Raw genomic sequence first — 21,632 nt, forward strand, 5'->3', positions numbered from 1 at the left:
CGCAGGCGAGCAGCCTGCGGCGCTTCAAATAGCCTGGCACATAACAGGTGCTGTGTGTTCCTGGGCCTGGTGAACGCCATGGGGCCGGCTCAGGGCGGGGGCACGAGAGACGACGCCTCACCTCCTGTGTCCTGCTTTGCCACATGCTCTCCTAGCATTCCCTTGGCTCAGCTGGTGCTCAGGGAGTTTTTGGGTGGACGAAGACACGGAATTAGAATTGGACAGAGACTGTGAAGGTGGCAAGAGGCTTCCTGTTGGTGGCAGGGCTGGGCCGGGAGGACGGGGATGGCGCTCGCTTGTGCCCTGTGGCCGGCACCCACCAGGAGGGCCTGGCACATTGCCGACAACGAGGCTACCTGTTGAACTCACAAGTCCGCTCACTCAGACAGTGTTGATTGAGCACTGTCTGTGTGCCTTGCTCCATGCTGGGCATAGGGTAGAATGGTGAGCACAGTGGACCTGGACCATGCTCTCAAAAGGTTAGGGTGTCCTTAGGATGCCAGAAAGCAAATGACCACAAGATACCCTTCAGGGCTGTGATGGGGGAAACTCCGAGGAGGGACCCAGAGGAGGCTCCCGACCCAGCCAGTCCAGGGAGGACTTCCCAGGAGAGGTGACCCCCAAATAGATTCCCAAAGGGTGTGAAGGAGTCAGCAAGGTGAAGGGGGTATGGGAGCAGGAGAATGTGTTCAGAGCAGAGTAAATGGCATTTACAGAAGGGGAGTCAGGGCGAGAGAGAGAGAGAGGGGTGCCCTGGAAGGGCCCTGATAGTGGGTGGGATTTGGATGAAGGGGAAGGAGGGAGAGAGGCAGGGGTGTGGGAGGTGGGAGGTGAGGGTGGTATGGAAAAAATATTTTGGAGTCAGACCAGTCTGGGTTTGAATGCTCAGGTGAGTTGTTTCTCTTTCCTTTACCTGTCTTTTCTCCTCCCTTGCATGGGGATAATGATGCCTCTCAGGTCTGTCCTGAGGGTTTCAGAGAACAGGGACAGTGCCACCCATGTTGCTTGTCAGAGGCAGGGGATCTCAACATGCAGTCCCTCTTTTTATTCCAGGCAGGAGAAACCATGTGGGCAAGGGCCTGGAGGGAGGGCCGTGCCAGGGGAGATACACAGGCCCTAGCCAACCAGGGACCTAGGGCCACGAACATTCAGGGAAGCCTTGACATTGGACTTGGCTGAGGGCATCAAGGATCCTCACTCTCTTGTCTCTTCCATCCCAGAATTCGCTGCATCCAGGCCCAGGAATGTCACCAGGGTAGACTTGAGAAGGCCACTTTGCATGACAAGGGCATTTATTCCTTAGGGCACTGATTTTCAAAAGCTGTTTTGACTGCAGAACATTTTTCCCCCCAATTGAAGGCACCCTCAGAAGCTGGGACAAAGCAGAATGGCTCTGGTGGAGGGAGGGCTGGGGGTGTCTCTGGGGTCCTGGTGGCTAGGCCTCTCCCACCCTACCCCATGAGCAGGCCCGAGGCATGCCCCGCTGCTGCCAGCCGGTCTGAAAGCTTCTATTCCGGGTGGGTTTGAAGGGCCTGAAGCCAGAATCTGAGAAGGCCAGGGGCATGGAGAGCAGGCGGCCTGGCACCCACCCGACTGGCTGACTTCCCCCGTGAATTCCATTTCCACATCCTAGTCCTCAGTCATGTGGGTTCAGAGCATTTATCAGGGTCCCCGGAAGTAGGCCGAGGGCAGGAGAGTAGCCCCCAGCCAGAGTCACTGTAAAGTGGATGCCAGTTTCTTCATCAACGAAGAAGTAATGGAATAGTCCTCTTTACAGCCGCATGACCTTGGGGAGGAGCCTCAAGCCTGCCCCGCAGCTGGGCGGAGGGTTTGGAGGATTGGGCAGGATGGTGTCTGGGGCAAGCACAGCACCGAGGCCGGGAGCTTTCCTAATGCGCTGCGTGATTGTGATGCTGAGTCCTGTTCGTATCTTGGCTCCGCTGCCTACCAGCTGTGTGACCTTGGGCGAGTTCCTTAACCTCTCCGTGACATCGCTTCTTCAACAGTAGAACTGGAGAAATAATAGTAGCTAGAACACACCACCGTCTTGAGCATGAAACGAGTTATTCCCCGGGCTTAGGACGGGTGCCCGGCAGGTAGTGGATACTGTAAGCATGTGCTCTATACACATTCTCATTAATGTTATTTGTACCGGCATGGCCAGCACATGCATACATTCACATGTCTGTTCTCCAGCCAGCTAGCATTTACTGAGGGCCTACTGTATACCAGGCCCTGTGCTACACCCTGGGGAGACAACAGCCAGGCCTGGCCTTGCTCTAACTGAGCGGGGTAAAGGGCTTGGCTGTCAGCAGGGGGCTCATGGCACGCACCCCCAAAGGTCTCAAGCTGGCTCAAGTGAGGAACCAGAATCGGTGGGGTTGGGGGGTGGCGGCAGGATGATGTGCAGAGAGGTAGGGGGACGGCAAGTTTGGACACAGGGAGGCTGAGAGCACCTGGGCTTGGTGACGGTCTGGGGCTGGGGACACGGGAGAAAGGACAGCCTCTTCGTTGCTGGGGCAGCTGGGTGATGGCGATGACATTTAGGGAGAGAACACTGGAGGAGGAGCGGGCTGAGAGCGCGAAGGATGGGCGGGGCTTGGCCCTGCAGAGGCTCAGCTGCCTGTCTGCCGTGGGATGGCCAAGTACACGGAGCTTCACGGGGGTACTCGGCAGCAGCTGCCTTTGTTGACAAGCCAGAGGCTTTTCGAGTGTTACTTAAAGGGACTGAGGATCGCTGTCCTCCCACTGCTGCCCCGGGGCTCAGAGGCAAAGGGACTTGCCCCCTCCCCACGGGGCTGCAGCCAGGTGTGTCTGACCCCCAGCAGGGACTTGGGAAGCCCAGGGCCGACAGGATGACGCACTCACCCCGTGCCAGGGCCTTGCCCAAGCGTTCTGAACCATATGCACGTCGCCCCACGAGGAGGGCCTGGTATTAGCCCAGTTTTCTCTAATGGAGAGTGAGACACCAAGGTACCATGTCCAGGCCACACGGCGAGTGACTGGTAGAGCCAGGGCTGGCCCCCATCAGGCTGGCCTGGAGCTGACGAGTGACTTCCAGATGGAAGCCAGCCCAGGGCACCGGAATCTTCCCAGTCACCCCACCCGTCCCCAGACCAGTCTTGAATTATGGTCCGTTTATTCCACCCAGTGGCCACTGCTGGAATTGGCCTTCTCCCTGTCCTCACTGCGTGCATTCAGGCTCCGGCCCCTCTCCCAGCCTCCTCACTGGCTCTTGGCCTCCCACCTCTCTCCATTCTGCTGTGTCTTCCAGTAGGATCTTCCACAGTACAAGTCTGACCTGTCATTCACCTGCTGTCATCAGAGCGCCTCTCCGCCCCCAGGATAAAAATTTGTGCCCTCCGGCCCCACCCTCAAGGACAAAGCAGCTATCTTAGGGTGTTCCGGGGAAGCAGACTCTGAGGTGGAGATTAGCAGGCAGGAGGCCCCCTTGGAAACCAGCCCTGTGAGGGAGGGAAGGAGCAGAGTTGCCATGCAGCTACAACTGGGCGTCAGCTGACCCCCAGGCAGCTCTGGAGCTGAGGTGAGGGGGCAGGCCTTTATACGCCCCACCGACCTGTCACTGGAGGGGGCCGTCCTCAGGGAGGCTCTTCCACCCACCGAGCTGAGAGCGATCAGCCACCAGCATGCTCTGCAGCTGGGGCCGTGAGTGACCTATCCCAAGGGCGGATCTGAGCGGCCTCCATCCGCCGTGGCCACGACAGTCATGAGCTCGTTATGGGTCAGGCAGGGCCGGCTTCAGTTGCCTGCGTTCCCATGTGGCCCCCACAAGCCAGTTCCCCTCTCTGGACTTGGTGTCGCCTCTTGAGATGGGGATGATATTACCTCCCTCACAGAGTTTTGGGGTGACGGGTGGGCGAGGGAAAGTACGAGGTCCCAGAGCGGAGCCTGGATCACCAGGGGCCTTGCGGGGTAAGGAGCTGAGATGTTATTTTCAGTGTGTGAAGCCAGTGGAAGGGTTCAGGCAGGGAATGTGCCGTGATCTAATTTGTTCTCTCTCTTTTTTTTATTGAAGTGAAATTCATATAACATACAGTTAACCATTTTAAAGTATAATTCAGGAGCAGGTAGTCTATTCACGATGTTGTGCCACACCATCACCTCTACCTCGTGCTAAAACATTTTTGTGACCCCCAAACAAAGCCCCACACCCATTCAGCACTTAGCTCCCTCCTATTCCTCTTTTCCCCAGCCCCTGGCAACCACCAGACTGCTCTCTGCTGCCACCAGTCTCTCCGTCTCCATGGATTTACTTATTCTAGATATTTCCTATAATTGGAATCATCCCGATATGCGGCTTTCTGCGTGTGGCTTCTTTTGCTCAGCATCACGTGTGCAAGGTGCATCCACGTCGTAACGTGGATCAGTTGCCGCCTTCTTTTTTAGGGCTGAATAATGCTCCACTGTATGGACGTACGACCTTGATTAATTTTTAAATCATTCAGAAGTGATTACTCAGGCTGCTCTCTGGGAAATCACTGTAGTGGGGCAAGAGTAGAAACAGGATGCTAAGAGTAGAAGTCCGTCGGAAGGTTCAGGAGACAGAAGATGGGGGCTTAGACTCGAGAGGTGGGGCTCAAGAGGGAGAGAGGAATCCGGGGTGACTGCAGGGCGTGGCCTGAGCAGCTGGGTGGGTGGCAAGGCTGGCTCCCACCCTGGGGAGGAAGTGGGAGGCGCAGTTTGGTGGGTTTGGGGAGACAAGGATTGTCTCTGGGCATGGATCGCTTGAGGTGACAATCCAAAATTCGAGAGGAGAAATACAGATTTCATTGTGCAGCTGAGCATGAATTATTTAACTCATCCCCTGTCTGGGTGGTTTCCCGTGTTTGCTGGTGTAGACAGTGCCACCGTCCACTGGGCCTGTGGATTTGTGGGCGTATTCCTGAAGGAGAAACTCCTAACTGCGGAAGAACCGGGTCAGAGAGTATGAATGTTTTTTAAGCAGAGAGAGACTGCCAAATGGATGCTCAGAAAGGTTCCACCGATTTATATCCCCACCAAAAGTGCACGAGAATGTCACATTTCCACACTCTTGCCAACGAGAGGTATTATCAATCTTTTTAAAAAAACCTCTGCCAATCTCAAAGGCCAAAAATAATACCTTATTGTTCCCACCTAAACAGAACATTACCTGGCTGCATATACTGATCCCCATGCGGACAGACTGTAATTTATCGAAGCATGGTTTTGTACTTAGTTGTTTCCAGGCATTTTTTTTATTTGTTTGTGCTGTTAGAAACAACCATAAGCAAACATCTTTATGCACAAAAGCTTTGCCTGAACTGCAGCTGATTAGGACCAAGTCTCTGAATAGAGTGACTAGGTCAAAGAAGAGGACCCTCTGTATGGCTTTTGTTATAGATCGTCGAACCGTTTTCCAGAAAAGCTGCAGTGGTTTCTATACAGGCTCCTTCTCATGCAGAGAAGGTCATGCAGGTTTTCGGTTGGTTTTTAGATATTTAGACATCCGTCCCCCCACCCCCTGGTCATTTTTATAAATGGCAGATCACTTTGATTTTTCCTGTTTTGCCTGGTGGACCGCAGTGGGCCTTATGTGGTCAGGCGATAGACGGAGTCTGAGTCCAAGTTCGACTCAGAATGGGCCTGAGAGGTCCACAGACCCACCCTGAGTTTTCCCAGATCCCACTTGTATACTTGGAAGAGAACTGTGTGGCCGCCAGCAGAGTTGGGGCCATTATGGTAAAAGAACCAAGCGGAAGCTCCTAGAATTCCCTGTCTTTGCCAGGATAGTAACCCAAAAGCAGTTCTGCGTCCTTTGGGGGAATCGCAGAGACCAGTGCTGCCATGAACAGCTTGAAAGAAGCAGAGGTGGTGATCTCACCCCCAGTCAGCTAGTCGGTTCGGCCTGTGCAGAAGGCAGACGGAGCTTGGATGATGACTGGGGATTATTGTAAACGGAATCAGGCGGGGACTCCAACCGCAGTCCCTGGCCCAGATGAAGTCTCTTTACTGGAACAAGTCAACACAGCCCTTGGCAGCTGGCTTGAGCTACTGACCTGGCAAACGCTGTTTTCTCCAGCCCGCTTTCTGGGGCCCACCGGAAGCCTTCCGTCTCGCCTTCCGCCGTCACCTAGGCCGCAGAGAACCTGATCTTGACGGCGCACCTGGGGTCGTGCTGGTCAACTACCCTGGGAAGTCACATTTAAGGGGGTTGGCAGGAAACCTGCCACTGACATCTGTGGGTCAGGGTCCAATCTGGGCACAAAAATAGCACCAGCCACTTGAACGGAATCACAGCAGCTACTTGAACAGAGCGAATTTGATACAAAGAAGGTCAAGTGGTTAACCCATGACTGAAAGAGTAGAAAGCAAAGTAAGGGATCACCAGGTAAGGGGTGCAGGAAGCAACCACCACCCTGAGGCCTAAGAGGACGGGGGAAGGAGTTGGAAAGGTGAAAACTCAGAGACTCACATGAGGGGCCTCACGGAGCTGAAACTCAGGCATCTGAGGAGGGGCCGCTGTTTGTCTGGTACTGGTGACGTTTGGTGACTTAGGGATTTGGATGTAAGTTGTGAGTGGCTCCAGCCCACTTACCAAACAACACACACGGCTTTTCATTTTGAGGGAGGCCCGGACTGCACGAAGGCTCTGCAGCGAATCCCAGCTGCGTGCAAGCTGATCTGCCACCTGGGCCTGGTGACCCAGCAGATCCGGGGATATGCAGAGTGCTGGTGGCAAACAGGGACATGGGCACCCAGGGGTGACTCACAGTGCAGACCTATGGGGTTTGGGAGCGGACTGTGCTCTCTTCTGCAGCTCACTAGTCTCCTTCTGAGAAAATGCTCATCACTGGGCCCTCGTAGAGACCAAGCTGGGAGTGCCCACGTGGCCTGTTGTCATTTCTGCACGAGCCAGGGTCCTGCCAGGAGGGAAGGCATGCCGAATGTTTGAATGAAGAGCATTACTTACTAGGAATAAAGTTGTTAACGTGGTAACGAAGAGGGTAAAAGTTGAACTCCGATGCAGGGATCAGCAAACTTTTTCTGCGAAGGGCCAGATATAAGTATTTTTGACTTTCAGGCCATACCGTCACCGCTATCCAACTCTGTTGTTGGATGGAGAGCCGTCATAGGCGATACCTAAACAAATGGGCGTGGATGTGTTCCAATAAAACTTTATTCACAAAATCCGGCGTTGGACTCGGCCTGAGGGCCACAGTTTGCACACCCTCACTCTCAGCTATCGTGGAGGTGGCAAGGCAGGAAATGGCTGCTTCCCTAGTTCTGAAGGAACGGTGAGAGGAGCGGGAACTACTGGAATCTTAGAGGAAGGTGCTCGCTGGCTGGCACTGGTTTCCCCGAGGGGCTCGGAGAGGCCGGCTCGGCAGGTGCAGGGAAGCCACAAACTGGATTCCTCTGCTGCCCCAGGAGGAACCATTGCCACAGGGGTGCAGCACCCAGGCCGGCAAGCCTTCGCCTTCCTCCCTCCTGGCAGTGTCCCGCTGGCACCCCCTACTGGCAGAGTCTGACAGGGAGCTGATGGCAAAGCAGAATGGTGGTTTGCACAGAGCTGGGATAAAGAGCAAGTTTGGGGCTGGGTTGGAGTGCGCTGGTTGGCTTTTTGGCATTTAGACAGTCTCCCCGCCCCATCATTTCTGCAGACGGCTCATCATTTGGATTTTTCCTGATTTCATTCCAAAGATTAAATGTCAGCATCCCCCCTTTGGAGGGAAATCTTCTGTAAGAAATAGGTGACTCTTCTAGGAAATCTAGGGTGAGGAGGAGGAGGAGGAGGAGGAGGAAGGAGAGTTCCAAAGGCTCTAAGAGGACCTTAGGAGGAGTTTGCAGGGTTTAAGGAATGTCTGTCCTCCCTTCGGAATGAAATCCAAATCTGACCACCTCTCTCCACCACCACCTAGCCCCCCACCCCAAGTATTTCCATGGACTTCATTTTGTCCCCAGGACCCCTGCTTTCACTCTTGCCCCTGTGGTCTGTTCCCATGGTGGCCAGATCACATCACCCCCCTGCTCACACCCTCTGATGTGACGTCCTCTGTTGTCTTTGGAGTAGAATCCAGCCCCCCTCCTTTGCTCCACACTTCCTTCACATTTGTTCTCAAGACCTCCCTGCAGCGGGGAGTATGTCCAAACTAGTATCTTCCAGCAGCCTCGATCCCCTTGCCGTGCCTTATTTTTCTTCATAGCACTTGTCACCACCCACCATTATGTGTTTATCTTCACCACTGGATTCCCATAGCTAGAACCGTGCTCGTTCGGTGGTGGGTGTTCCGCTAATATTTGTCAAGTAGGTAAATGAGTTGATGGACAGACAGAACGGGCAGAGTGACTGCAATGGGGGGGATGCAGGGCAAGGTGGTGGGTGTCTTAGTCTGTTTGTGCTTCTGTAACAGAATACCGCAGACTGGGGGTGCTGATGAACAACAGAAATTTATTTCTCACAGTTCTGGGGGCTGAGAAGTCCAAGTCAAGGTGCCAACAGATTGGGTGTCTGGTGAGGGGCCTCTTCCTGGTTCGTAGACAGCCATCTTGCTGTGCCTCATATGGTGGAGGGGGCGAGGGAGCTTTCTGGATGGAACGGGATAAGGGCACTAAATCCCATTCATGTGCCTCCACCCTCATGACCTCCTCACCTTCCAAAGGCCCACCTCCTAACACCATCATGTTAGGGGTTAAGATTTCAGCAGATGAGTTTGTAGCGGGGACACAAACGTTCAGTATGTGGCAGTGGGCTGGGGGCCAGGTGGGGAGGGGCCTCTGGGGGCCGGGTGAGGAGTATGGATGACAGTGTAAGAAGAGTGGGAGTTATTGCTGGGTTTAAGCAGGGCTGCGGTGACCGAGGCTGTCATTTCTGGGGTCCCTCGGGCGACTGGCTGAGCTTTCCAGTCCTGAGACACGGTGATTGGGGCAGGAGCAGGGCAGCGAAGGTGGAGGAGGCGATCAATTCCAGAGGCATTTGGGGAGCAGAATCAGGAGAGCTTGAGAATGGAAGCGGTGAGGGGTGGAGGGATGTCAAGGATGACGCTGGGGAGAGGGTGGAGGCTTCCACCTGGGATGACCCGGGGGACGGATTCAGACTGAGTTTGATGTGTGTTGACGAGAAGTTCAAGGACCCGTTCACTCTAGTCATGTGCAAAGCGCCCATCTCCTGAGCTTCCCGGGACCAGGAGGAATCACACACCTGGACCCTGACCTCTGATGCCCCTGGCCATGGAGGGTGGAGACAGTGGACAGACGAAACCCGTAGAGGGGCACTGGTTCTGAATCCCAAGGTCAGCTAGAAGCCAGGGGCTTACCTTCACTGTGCCTCCATTTTTTCACATGTGAAATGGTGGGAAGGATGGTCCCTCGGACAGGGTTGCTCTGGGGACTACGTGAGCTACTCTGGGTGTGGGGGGGAGCCCTGAAATGGTGGCCACAAGGTACGTACATGCTGTGTGAGGGTGAGCCTCTGCACCCATGCGAGGTTCCGTGAAGCACAGGGAAGGAGAGCTTTCTCTGTCCGGGACACTCTGGGAGGCCCCCAGAGGAGGGGGGACATTCCTGGTTCTTCAGCAGAGGAGACACAATGCATCCAGTTGGCCCTGCTTTTGCAGGTTTCATTGTGGAGGCAGAGAAGTGAACAGATGTTTTCCAAACTGAGCTAAATGCTGTGGTAGATCCAGGGGTGTCGAGATTGGGGGGGGGTCCAAAGAAGGTGCTGCAGAGGAGGAAGGGTGCAAGGGACCCTGTAGGGGTGGGTGGGATCCAGTTCTGCAGGGCAGAGTGGGACGCCCCGGGCAAAGGCCGTGTTCAGTGATGCGGAGGCCAGAGAGCAGCTGGGTGAGACGGGGCTTGAAGCCCAGGAATATGGTGGGGAATGGTGGCAGCCCTGGGGGCCGTTCAGAGAGGCCAGTCTTGGTCAAAATCCAGCAGTGTTTGTTGGGAGCCCCTGTGTAGCTTCTGGGGCACACCTCTAACTAGATAGGCAGGGAACTGGTAATTAAGTAGGAAAGCTAGTCCATTAATAAGCAAACAGGCAGGGTCAACTCTAGTAGGTGCAAAGCAGGATATGAAACAGGGTAATGGGTAATACGAGAGAGAGGACCCTGGGGTGGGGCTAAGTGGGGTCTGGAGGCCTCCCCTGGTGGGGAGGGCTGAAGGAGTGAAGTGTGAGCTAAGCCTCGAATGGTGAGGCAGAGCTCTGGAGGAGCACATGCAAAGGCCCTGGGGTGGGGGATGTGCCTGCCGTGTTGAAGAGCAAAAGACAGGCACTGTGGCTGGAGCCGAGTGGGTGAAGGAAAAGGGCATGAGGCGAGGCCAGCAGGCAGGTGGGTCTCAGATCACCTAGGGCCTCTTGGCCGGGAAAGGGATTTGCTGTAGGTGCAGTGGAAAGCCACCCAGGGGATTTTAGCAGGGGACTTTCCCTTTGGACTGTGCGGTTCTGAGTAGTGGCTGGGGGGCCGGTGAGGTGGCTGATGCAGTTGTCAGGAGAGAGACTCTGATGGTCAGGGCCTGGACGGGCGGATGGACAGAAGTGGACAGATCTGAGTTGTGTTTTGGCAGCAGAGCTGCTGCCCTTGCTACTGGAGGAGATGTGGAGAATTCGGGAAAGGGACGAAGTGGGTTAGGCCTAGGTGCTGGCCCGAGGCCAGGTGTCTAGAGTGGGGGAGGAGGCCAGGGAGCAGAGCAAGGGAGGGGACAGAAAGGGGCTGGGAGCCCTTTAGGGAGGAAGTGGGCTCCTGGTGCTGGGCCTAGGGACCCGCAGCGCCCCCTTGAGCCCCGATTGCGAAGCCACTGCCTCCTGCTTTCTGAAGGGGAGACTCAGGCCCCCATGGAGGGCCTTCCCCAGGGCACACCTCCCGTGAGTGCATCGAAGTGATAGGACTCCTGTATTAGCTGATGTCGTTCCTGGCAGTTCACATATTATGCAAAAGAGTAGCAAGTGCATAAGAAGGGGCAAGATGCTCCTTACTCTCAGCACACCCGGGAATTTGCAAGGGTAGACCCCAAATCCAGCCACGTTTTGGGCCCATGCCGCAGTTTGCTGCCTCTGGATTCTGCTTTGGGGCTATGTCCGCTCTCTGCGCTCAAGTCACACTGGGGCTGGTGCTGTGTCCCTCACCCCATGGTAGCTGTTTGACCTGTGCCCCAGTTCCGTTCACACCTGTATTACCCCGTGTGCTCTGTCTCAGCCGCTTCCCTGTGAGTGTGTGTCTCCTCCCAGGCCAGTGAGCCAAGACCTCTACTTTTTTTTTTTTTAAAGGTTTTATTTATTCATTCGAGACACAGAGATACAGAGAGAGAGAGAGCACGAACAGGGGGAGAGGCAGAGGGAGAAGCAGGCTCCCCGCTGAGCCAGGAGCCGGACATGGGGCTCAATCCCAGGACCCTGGGATCATGACCCGAGCCGAAGGCAGATGCTTAACCATCTGAGCCACCCAGGTGCCCCCAGGACCTCTACTCTTATTTCAGCCCTACGGTCATCTCTGCTTGAATTTGGAGTCAGTTCTGGGGTCCGGTGGAGGCCTGGGGGATAGTCAGTATGCCTGGAAGGTGTCTCCTGGGAGCTGAGTCCCAACTCCAGGACCAGGAGAGGTGTGTGAGACATCTTGCCCAACCCCCATTCCCATTTTGCAGATGAGCAAACTGAGGCCCAGAGACGTGGAAACCCCTGCCCGAGGTCACCCAGCAAACTCAGCAGAGTCAGAGCTCCCCTTTCCAGCACCCTGCCCTGTCCTGCCTGCTCCGTTATGCACATGCCTCGAGGGATCGCCCCTCCCCCGTGTGTCTCCTCCTCCCCACGCTGTGTCCAGGGCATGAGTCTGTCTGCCTGCGCCCTTGCGCCTGGTACATCGCTGGGCCAGCCTGTGTCTTAGCACATGTGTGTGGATGTGGTGTGGTGAGCACAAGTCAGCGGTGGCATACACGGGACCCGATACAGTGCCCACGTGTGCCGTGTGTGGCGGGAGGGGTGTGCGAAGTGCTGGCATTTTCCCTGTCTTCTGTCTGGCCCACAGCTCAAGGCCAGCTAAGTCCACTAGAGCTGGAGCGAAATGATCCTTTTGGATGAGGGATTCTGGGTATGCCCACCAGACACTAATCCAAACCCTTCTCTGTCCCACCCCACCCGCTCTCCACCCTCACCTGGAACCCAGGCACTCCTCCCCCATTGAAGACCACGTGCAGCTCCCCCCGAGGTCATTCTGTCGGGTGAGCTGGGCACTGGTCCAGTCTGTGTGATGTCGTTCCTGGTAGTTCACATATTAGGCATAAGAGTAGCAAGTGCATAAGAAGGGGCAAGATGCTCCTCTGTCTGTGCACATGTGTAGGTCACCAGGGCCTGCCGGTGGCAGGGGAGGCTAGGTCCCATCTCTGCTTTACGGTCCCCCAGATCCAGCTTTACTGACGAGTGCCTTTGCCCCTCCGAGACTCAGTTTCTCCATCTATAAAACAGGGCTAGTAGTGGCCCTCCGGGAGCTGTTGGAAGGAGGTAACCCGTAGAAAGTGTTACCTAGTGTGGAGCCTGGTGCAAGGTCAGTGCATAGTAAATGCTCCATGTCATGAGCCGTCAAGATAGAAGAGGATAGCAAGGCCTGAAGAGAGCCCTGAGTGGGTCAGTGTCTTGGCATCTCCACGCCCACGTCAGGCTCTCCCCATGACCTGGTGGTGGGGGAAGTGGGAGCTATGCAGATCCGTGAGGGGATTTATAAAGCAGGGCCTTCACAATGAACTTGACAGGATGAGGAGGGGCGGCTGGGCAGGGAAGGGCCACAGGAGCATTGTCCAGCAGACGTGAGATGACAGGGGCCCGATTCTGGGCCCAAGGTGCCGTTCTGGAGTGAGTGCGGGCTCCTGGCCCCTTCGGTCCCCCTCCTTTCTCTTTGTTGGCCCCTCAGGAGCTCTCTGTGCGTGTCTCCCTAACTGCCCGTCTGTCTCCCTGGCCCGCCCTGCTGCCCCCACCCTCCTTCCCCTCCAGCAGAAGGCGGACCTGGCAGTGGCGGCATTCACCATCACAGCCGAGCGGGAGAAGGTCATCGACTTCTCCAAACCCTTCATGACCCTGGGGATCAGCATCCTCTACCGAGTGCATATGGTATGGCTCCCCTGGACATGTGGAGGCTGTGGGGCAGGGGCTGGTGGTGGGGCTATGCCTGTGTCCCCAAGGGAAGCAGAGGCTGCAGGCTGGACCGTGATGGGCCACTTGGGCTTGTGGGCGCCTGGCGGGGCAGGGGTTGGGGATGCATGCAGGTCAGGGTGGCTCCGGGCCTCACGCCCTCTCCCTGCAGGGTCGCAAGCCTGGTTACTTCTCCTTCCTGGACCCCTTCTCCCCTGCTGTGTGGCTCTTCATGCTTCTCGCCTACCTGGCCGTCAGCTGTGTCTTGTTCCTGGCCGCAAGGTGAGTCCACTGCCTGCCGCCCAGGAGCAGGCATGGGTTGGGGCATCTGTGACCGACCCGCACATTCTGTCCCGGCCTCCACGCCGGGCCTCGGATTCCTGGGCCCTCCTATGTCCCTCTCTCCCTGTCTATGTGCCCTGTCTCACCCTGTGGCTCTGACTTGCTCTGCGGTTCTCTCTCTGGGCCTGTCCCCTTCCCACTCTCTCTCTTCCTCTGTTTCTCTCTCTGTATCTCTCTGTGCATCTCTTCCTGCCTTTTCTGTGTGTCTTTCTATCTGTAAGTGTGTCTCTCAGCCTCTGTGTTTCTTTCTACCTCTTCTCTGTGTGTGTCTCTTCTGTTCATCTCTCTGTCTCTCTTTCCCCTCCTTTTCCTAACTGGCCCCCCATCTCTTCTCATCCTGGTGTCTCTGTCTCTTTCCCCCGTGTCTGCCCTTTTTCTCTCTACCTCGGCTCTATCCTCCCCTCACTCCCATGTCTCTCCACAGGCTGAGCCCCTATGAGTGGTATAACCCCCACCCGTGTCTGAGGGCACGCCCCCACATCCTGGAGAACCAGTACACGCTGGGCAACAGCCTCTGGTTCCCCGTGGGGGGCTTCATGCAGCAGGGCTCGGAGATCATGCCCCGGGCGCTGTCCACGCGCTGCGTCAGTGGAGTCTGGTGAGCGGCCTTCTGTCTGTCCCACCGTGGGTGGGGAGGGCCCCTTCTGAGGCCTGGGTGGATTCTGGTCCCCCTCCATCAGATGTGTGACAGGGAATGGGGTGGGGAGAGCTGAGGCCCAGCTCTGCCCCCTGCTAGCTGTGTGACCTTGGCTAGGCCACATCCCCTCTCCATGCCTCAGTCTCCTCACCTGAAAAATGGGGATAAAAATGCCCATGTCTCAGGTTGTAAGGATTCGGCTGGGAATACAGCAAAAGTGCTTCTGCTGACATGAGAATTGTAACTGGAACGGCATAAGCACGGCTGTTCCTGGCTTGCATGCACCCTGGCGGTCACGGAGACCTGGGGCAGCCTTCACTGTCCAGGGACACCTGCTCCCTCAAGTCCCCTGGTGACCCCAGTAACTCGGACAGAGCTTACTTTATCCCTGGAATGAGCTCCAAGAAGCCACATGTTGGAGAGCAGACACCATCAACTCATGTCTGTTTGGCCCACCACTTTTTTAGAATTTTGAATTAGCAGCATTTAAAAATTGGGCAAATTCACTCACAAATCCAGATTTCTCACCCTTCTTGAAAATTCGGGGGCTCCAGTAGCGCCAGATGAGCCGGCATTCTCCGGGTTCATGCATTAGAGCACTGAGACCAGGGACCCCCCAGGCCACTCGCTCTAGCACTGCCCGATCCCTGCCCTGCTCCCTGGGCCCTTCCTGAAGAGCATTTCTTCCTCACCTTGTCCCTGTCCCTGAGAATTCATGCCTCAATAGCCAGGCAGCAGAAGCTTCTCGAGCCCCTCCTGGTGCCAGGCACTCAGGTGAAGAATCCGGCCTCAAAAGGCAGACAAGCCGAGCAGAAACAGCTAAACAGATAAATACAGGAACATCCTATTTGATCCCAAGAATAGATAAAGCCCAAAGACAGTGTCTAATTCAAAACTCATTCAAGACTAACGTTGAGTGGGTGGCAGGTTTTGCTCTGCCCACTAAGTGGGATTGACTGCCATAGAGCAAGTTGTTGGCAATTTGCTTGGTCCACTGGCTTTGCACCTTTTGAGTCTAGATGACATTTTTTTTTTTTTAAGATTTTATTTATTTGACAGAGAGAGAAACAGTGAGAGAGGGAACACAAGCAGGGGGAGTGGGAGAGGGAGAAGCAGTCTCCTGGCCGAGCAGGGAGCCCGATGCGGGGCTCGATCCCAGGACCCTGGGATCATGTGACCTGAGCCGAAGGCAGACGCTTAACGACTGAGCCACCCAGGTGCCCCTTGATGACATTTTTTTTAAACATCTCGGGACTGGCATCATTCCAAGTGTCACGTACTTTGTATTAGTCTCCTATTGCTGCTGCAACAACTAAGACAGGTTTAGTGGCTTAAAGCAACATAAATGTATTCTCTTACAGGTCTGGAAGTCAGAAAGCCGAAATCTCACTGGGCTCAAGTCCAGGTGGGGGCAGGGCTGGCTCCTTCTGGAGGCTCTAGGGGAGGATCTGTTTGCCTGACTTTTCTAGCATCTAGAAGCCACCTGCATTCCTCGGCTAATGGCTGCTTTCTCTGGCTCTGACCTCCTCCTTCCACTTATAAGGACCCTTGTGATACCACTGGGCCCACCCAGATAATCAGGGATAATCTCCCCATCTCAAATTCCTTAACTTCATCATAGCTGCAAAGGCCCCTTTACCCCGTAAGGGGACATACTCATGAGTTGCAGGGCTTCGGATGGAGACATCTCTGGGGGCAGGGGTCCTTCTTCTGCCTACCACATACCCCAGTTGCAATTAAAGCAAACAGGGCACGTGGGAGAGAACAGTAGGGAATGTGGGTGCTCAGGGAAGCCTCCTTGAGGAGGTGACATCTAGGCTGAGCCCTACAGGCTAAAACAGAGGCGTCCAGGCCCAGGAGATGGAGGAGCATTCCAGACAGTCTACGGAGGCACGTGGCCCCACTGTGACAAATCTGGCCGTGTCCTCAGGTCAGGTGGTGGACGGGTGACCTCCTCTCTGCAGACCGTCCCTTCTGCTCCTCCGTCAGGGACCCCTTCCCCTGCTGGGTATTCTCTGCCTGTACTCATCACCATCACCCCGGCAGCCTCCAGTCACACCCACCCCTGCCCCACTGGAGACTTTGACCCCAAGCTCACTCTCTTCTCCACCCTAAGTCCTTCCACACGTTCGCTTGGTCACTTGGTCAGTGGAGGTCTCAACAGATGTTTCCTAGTCTCTAACTGGGTCCCCAGCATGATGACACGGCAGTCCAATGCCACTAGCCTAGGGGACTTGGCTGCCAGTGGGGCCCGATCCCGCCTCCTGGACCCTTCGTCTTCAGGGTCCATTGGGGCCACAGCCTCCTATAGCTGCACCCAAGGGCTCCGCAGCATTCAGGACAGCCCCGCCTCCAAGTCAATGCTTTTGAGGTTCTGCCTGACCGCAGCCCCGCCCTCCCCCCCCCCCCCCCCCCCCCCGCCGCCAGGCCACTCTCATACTCCTAGCACCTCCCTTTTTCCTGCTCTCTGAAACCTGCCTGCTTTCTGGTCCGTCCACCTCAGGTAGGCTCCTAGGCCATGCCTTCAGCCACTCTTTTGCCATCGTCCTCAACTCCTCCTCAGGTCGTCCTGTCCTCCGAGTCCTCCCGGCAACCTCAGATCTAGTCCTTAGCCTGGCTCCTCCTCCCCCTCCCTGGCTCCACCCGGGTCACTGGGGACCCCTTTACTGATGCGTCCAATACATGGACTTAGCTACCCTCCTTCTAGAAACTCCTCGCTTCCAGGCTCTTGTGGCCTTCTGATTCCCTCCTTCCTCTTTGGACCCTGTTTCCTTGCACCAGGGGGTGACTGCCCTTTGCCATCTCTCACCTGAGCTCCTCCCTCCACACGGGTGATGTGTCAGTGCCTGCAGACCCAGCGCCTTTGTTTTACGACAAATGTTTTGCCACAAATATTATCTAACATCTGCTTTCCCACCCTGATGAAATTCAAGGGTAATATATCTACTTACACACCTGCCTACACATGATTTAAAACAAATCGGTAACATGCCCTGATTGCAATACAAGGGAGAGAAAGGGAAGTGATCTATGGTAGAATAATAGGATAGCAATGCATCAACACTTGGGAGGGGCTATCTCGAACGACAGAAAGCAGGAGTCAGAGAGCTGCACTGACTTATAACAGGTATATCGGGAATGGGGAGAAGTGAAACCATTTAAAAGAATTGTGTCTACACCTGAGACTTGACACTTTAAAATGGTTGGTAAATGAGTGTGTTGGTACAAATACAAATCACCATGAGCGTGGCGATTTCCTAATACAACTTTTCCAAGAGTCTTGGTCTGGTGATTCAGAAACCGTGAGCACAGCTGCCATTGGAGACCTGAGTTCCAAACGGTGAAGGGTTCTTGGCAAAGTTTCCAACACAACATCCAGTCGTTCCTCAGTCTGAACAACAGATGCGTTTCTAGAAACTTCGGTTTCTGTTATAACCATGCAAAAACATTGTTAGTTTTTATGTACCAAGGAGTTAGGCTCAGAGAGTCATGCACCAGATTTTCCCTGTTGTTTAGACTGGGCTGCACTGCTGGACACCTGCTCCCATCCACTGACACCAGGAGCCAGCAGGATGCCCCATGCCTAACCAAGGGTCTTCTTCAAACACCTCCCAGGGGGCTCCCCTTGTGCTTCGAGACTGACACTGACCGAGTCCTCACCTCCAGACCCTCCCCATGCGTGTCCAACAGACATCCCCAAAACAACTTGTCCAAAACAGAGTATACATCGTTACTTCCAAGACAGACCCCCCCCTTCTGTGTCCCCCCGCTCTGTCCCCGTGAGTGGCCTCACCCGCCCCCCTCCCCCGCAGTCACCACCACCGGTCAGCCACGCTGTACCCTTTGGGTCGAGGTGGCGCCTGCCTGTGTACCAGGCACTGAATAGTTTTGTCTGTTCATCCCTCTGCCCTCCACTCCATCCCCACCCCAGGGCCTAACTCAGCGCTGTGCATGTGCACTCAGCGAAGGTTAGCTGCTTGCTGTCTTCATGATGATCCACCCGGGGAGGGGGTGGTCTGGGAGGCCCTCCCAGCTTCCCCCCGCCTTCAGGCCCCACAGATCTGTATTGTCTGCAGGGAGCCTGGCCACTCTCACCTGCCAGGTAGGAGGACAGAGAGGGTCAGGGTAAGACAAGCAGCTGCTCTTGGGCTCCGTGGCGCTGTCAGCAGGTGCCTCTTCTCCGAAGTCCCCAAGACAGTGAGCACATCCACTCGTACGGCTCTTATTCCGGGCCGGCTGTGGCTCACACTCTTACAAGCGCCCTGCGAGGGGCAGCCCGCCGTTGTACTTGCGCCGCAGATGAGTCCAAGGTCACACAGCAAGGCAGTGAGAGAGCCGGGATTTGGGGATTTTCCAGAGATCTTTCTATTATTGATTTCTTGTTTAGTTCCACTGTGGTCGGAACATTCTCCGTAGGATTTTCATCCTTCGAAATTTATGGAGACTTGTTTTATGGCTTTGCGTATGGTCTGTCCTGGTAAATGCTCACTGTGCTGTTGGTGGGTGCAGTGTGTTATAAATGGCAATTAGGGCCAGGAGGTTGATGGTGTTATTCCAGGCTTCTCTGTCCATACTGATTTTCTGTCTGCTTGTTCTGTCAATTATTGGGAGAGGGGTGTTGAAATCTCTACCCGTAATTGTGGAGAAATCTTTTCAGTTCTAACAGTTTTTGCTTCATGAATTTTGAAGCTCTGTAATTAGGGCCGTAAATGTTTAGGATTGTTATGTTGTCTTAATGAATTGATCCCTTTGTCATTATATAATGCCTCTCTTTATTCCTGGTAACATGCCTGCTCTGAAGTTACCTTTATTTGATATTAATATAGCCACTGCAGCTTGCTTGCTTTCAGATTTATTTATTTTAGAGAGAGAGCGAGAGTGTGTGTGTGTGTGTGTGAGTCAAGGGAGGGGCAGAGAGAGAATCTCAAGCAGGCTCCCCGCTGAGCAGGGAGCCCAACTCAGGGCTCGATCCCAGGACCCCAGGATCATGACCTGAGCTGAAGGCAGATGCTTAACTGACGGAGCCACCCAGGCGCCCCAAGCCACCCCAGCTTTCTTATGCTTAGTGTTGGTATAGCATATCTTTTCCTGACCCTTTGCTTCTGACCTACCTGGATCATTATATTTAAAGTGGGTTTCTTCTTTTTTTTTTTAATTTTATTTATTTGAGAGAGAGAGGGAACAAGAGAGAGTAGGGTCAGAGGAAGAAGCAGACTCCCTGCCGAGCAGGGAGCCCGATGCAGGACTCAATCCAGGGACTCCAGGATCATGACCTGAGCCGAAGGCAGTTGCTTAACCAACTGAGCCACCCAGGGGCCCTTAAAGTGGGTTTCTTATAGACAGCATAGACTTAGGCCTTGGAGCAGGGGTTAGCAAACTTTTTCGATATTGGGCCGGATAGTAAATATTTTAGGCTCTGCTGGCCACCCAGTCTCTGTCACAACTACTCAACTCTGCCCATACTCAGCAGCCAGAGATGATACATACGTGAATGAGTGTGGCTGTGTTCCAATAAAACTTTATTTACGGACACTGACCCCAAAATTTGAATTTTATATGTCATATGTCATGAAGTATTGTTCTTCTTTCAATTTCTTTTTGAACGTTTAAAAATGTGAAAACCATCGTTAGCCTGTGGGCTGTGCAAAAAGAGACAGCAAGACAGATTTGGCCCGTGGGCCATCGTTTGCCAACCCCTGGTTGAGATCATTTACATTTAATGCAGTTACTGTTATGATTGGGTTTAAATGTGTCAACTTGTTACTTGTTTTTAATTTGTCCCATCTCTTTTGGCTCCCTTTTCCCTCTTTTCCTACTTTCTTTTGGACTTATTGAGATTTTTAGGATTCTGTTTCATGTCCACTATTGACTTATTAAGCATACTTTAAAATTTTTTTTCTCAGTAGTTGCTTTCTCTGGGTTTACAATATGCATCTTTAATTGTTACAAAATACTTTCAAGTAACATTCTACCACTTCACATAAGATGAAGATCCTTGGGGCGCCTGGGTGGCTCAGTCATTAAGTGTCTGCCTTCAGCTCAGGTGATGATCCCAGCATCCTGGGATCGAGCCCTGCATTGGGCTCCCTGCTCAGCGGGAAGCCTGCTTCTCCCTCTCCCACTCCCTCTACTTGTGTTCCCTCTCTTGCTATCTCTCTCTCTGTCAAATAAATAAAATCTTTAAAAAAAAAAGGATGACGATCCTTACAGCAGTATTCCACCTCTCCCATCCTTTGAGCTACTCTTATCATATGTATTACTTCTATTTATCTTTCAAACTCCACGACATATGAGGTTTATATGTGTGTGTGTGTTTGCTTAAACAGTAAATGTCTTTAATTTTTATTTTTTTAAAGATTTTATTTATTTATTTGAGAGAGAGAGACAGAGCACGAGTGGAGGGGTAGAAGGAGAGGGAGAAGCAAAATCCCCACTGAGCAGGGAGACCAATGTGGGACTTGATCCCAGGACCCTGAGATCATGACCTGAGCCGAAGGCAGATGCTTAACCGACGGAGCCACCCAGGTGCCCCATCACAATAAACGTCTTTTAAAAGAGATTTTTTAGGGGTGCCTGACTGGCTCAGTCAGTGAAGCATGCAACTCTTGATCTCAGGGTTGTGAGTTTGAGCCCCACATTGGGCTCAAAATGTAAAGAGCCCAATGTGGGCTTTTTTCAAAATGTAAAGAGATTTTTTAAATGAGGAATATATCTTTTATATTTACCCACACTTCTGCTATTTCTGGTCTTCATGGCTTTGTGTGCATCCAAATTTCCATTTAGTATTATTTGCCTTTTGCCTGAAGAACTTCCCATAACATTTCTTTCATTTTTTAAAAGAGATTTTATTTTTAAGTAATCTCCACACACAATGTGAGGCTAGAACCCACAATCCAAGATTGAGAGTCACACGCTCCTCCAACTGAGCAAGCCAGGCACTGCCCACCCCCCATAATATTTCTTGAAGTGCAGATCTGTTGGCAATTAATTCTCCCAGCTTTTGTTTGTATGAAAAATTTGTTAGTGTGTTTTCTTTTTTGGAGGATCTTTTTGATGGATATTTAATACAAGATTGACAGGTTGTTTTTCCCTTTCAGCACATTGTTGCGTGGTCTCCTGACTCTCTGACAAGAAGTCTGTTGTCACTCTTATTTTGATCCTTCATGTATGTTCCCTGCCCTTTGGCTGCTACTTTACTTTCTTTTTTTTTTTTTTTAAGATTTTATTTATTTATTTGAGAGAGAGAGACACAGCGAGAGAGGGAACACAAGCAGGGGGAGTGGCAGAGGGAGAAGCAGGCTTCCCGCCGAGCGGGGAGCCTGATGCGGGGCTCGATCCCAGGACTCTGGGATCATGACCTGAGCCGAAGGCAGACGCTTAACGACTGAGCCACCCAGGCGCTTCTGGCTGCTATTTTAAATATTTTATTTTATTTTATTTTATTTTTTTAAGATTTTATTTATTTTTTGACAGAGAGCGAGAGTACACACAAGCAGGGGGAGTGGCAGGCAGAGGGAGAGGGAGAAGCGGGGAGCCCAATGCGGGGTTCGATCCCAG

The 21,632-nt window shown here is 53.6% G+C and overlaps 1 protein-coding gene across 7 annotated transcripts in view; it reads left to right on the plus strand.

The window, feature by feature from the left end:
* GRIK5 (glutamate ionotropic receptor kainate type subunit 5) overlaps nt 1-21,632 on the plus strand; it is a 56,966-nt gene that overhangs the window by 23,858 nt on the left and 11,476 nt on the right. For 6 of the 7 annotated variants that reach the window (XM_064581563.1, XM_064581564.1, XM_064581565.1 and 3 more), the window contains 3 exons: nt 12,959-13,075; nt 13,269-13,378; nt 13,863-14,036. In XM_064581563.1, the coding sequence (XP_064437633.1) occupies nt 12,959-13,075; nt 13,269-13,378; nt 13,863-14,036 (401 nt within the window). The remainder of the gene's footprint in view (nt 1-12,958; nt 13,076-13,268; nt 13,379-13,862; nt 14,037-21,632) is intronic. The other variant, XM_045891622.3, reaches the window with a different exon arrangement.

The sequence above is a fragment of the Mirounga angustirostris genome, unplaced genomic scaffold, assembly GCF_029215605.1.
Source record: "Mirounga angustirostris isolate CCGP_5_RB_7025 unplaced genomic scaffold, mMirAng1.0.hap1 SCAF_16, whole genome shotgun sequence".
NCBI lineage: Eukaryota > Metazoa > Chordata > Mammalia > Carnivora > Phocidae > Mirounga > Mirounga angustirostris.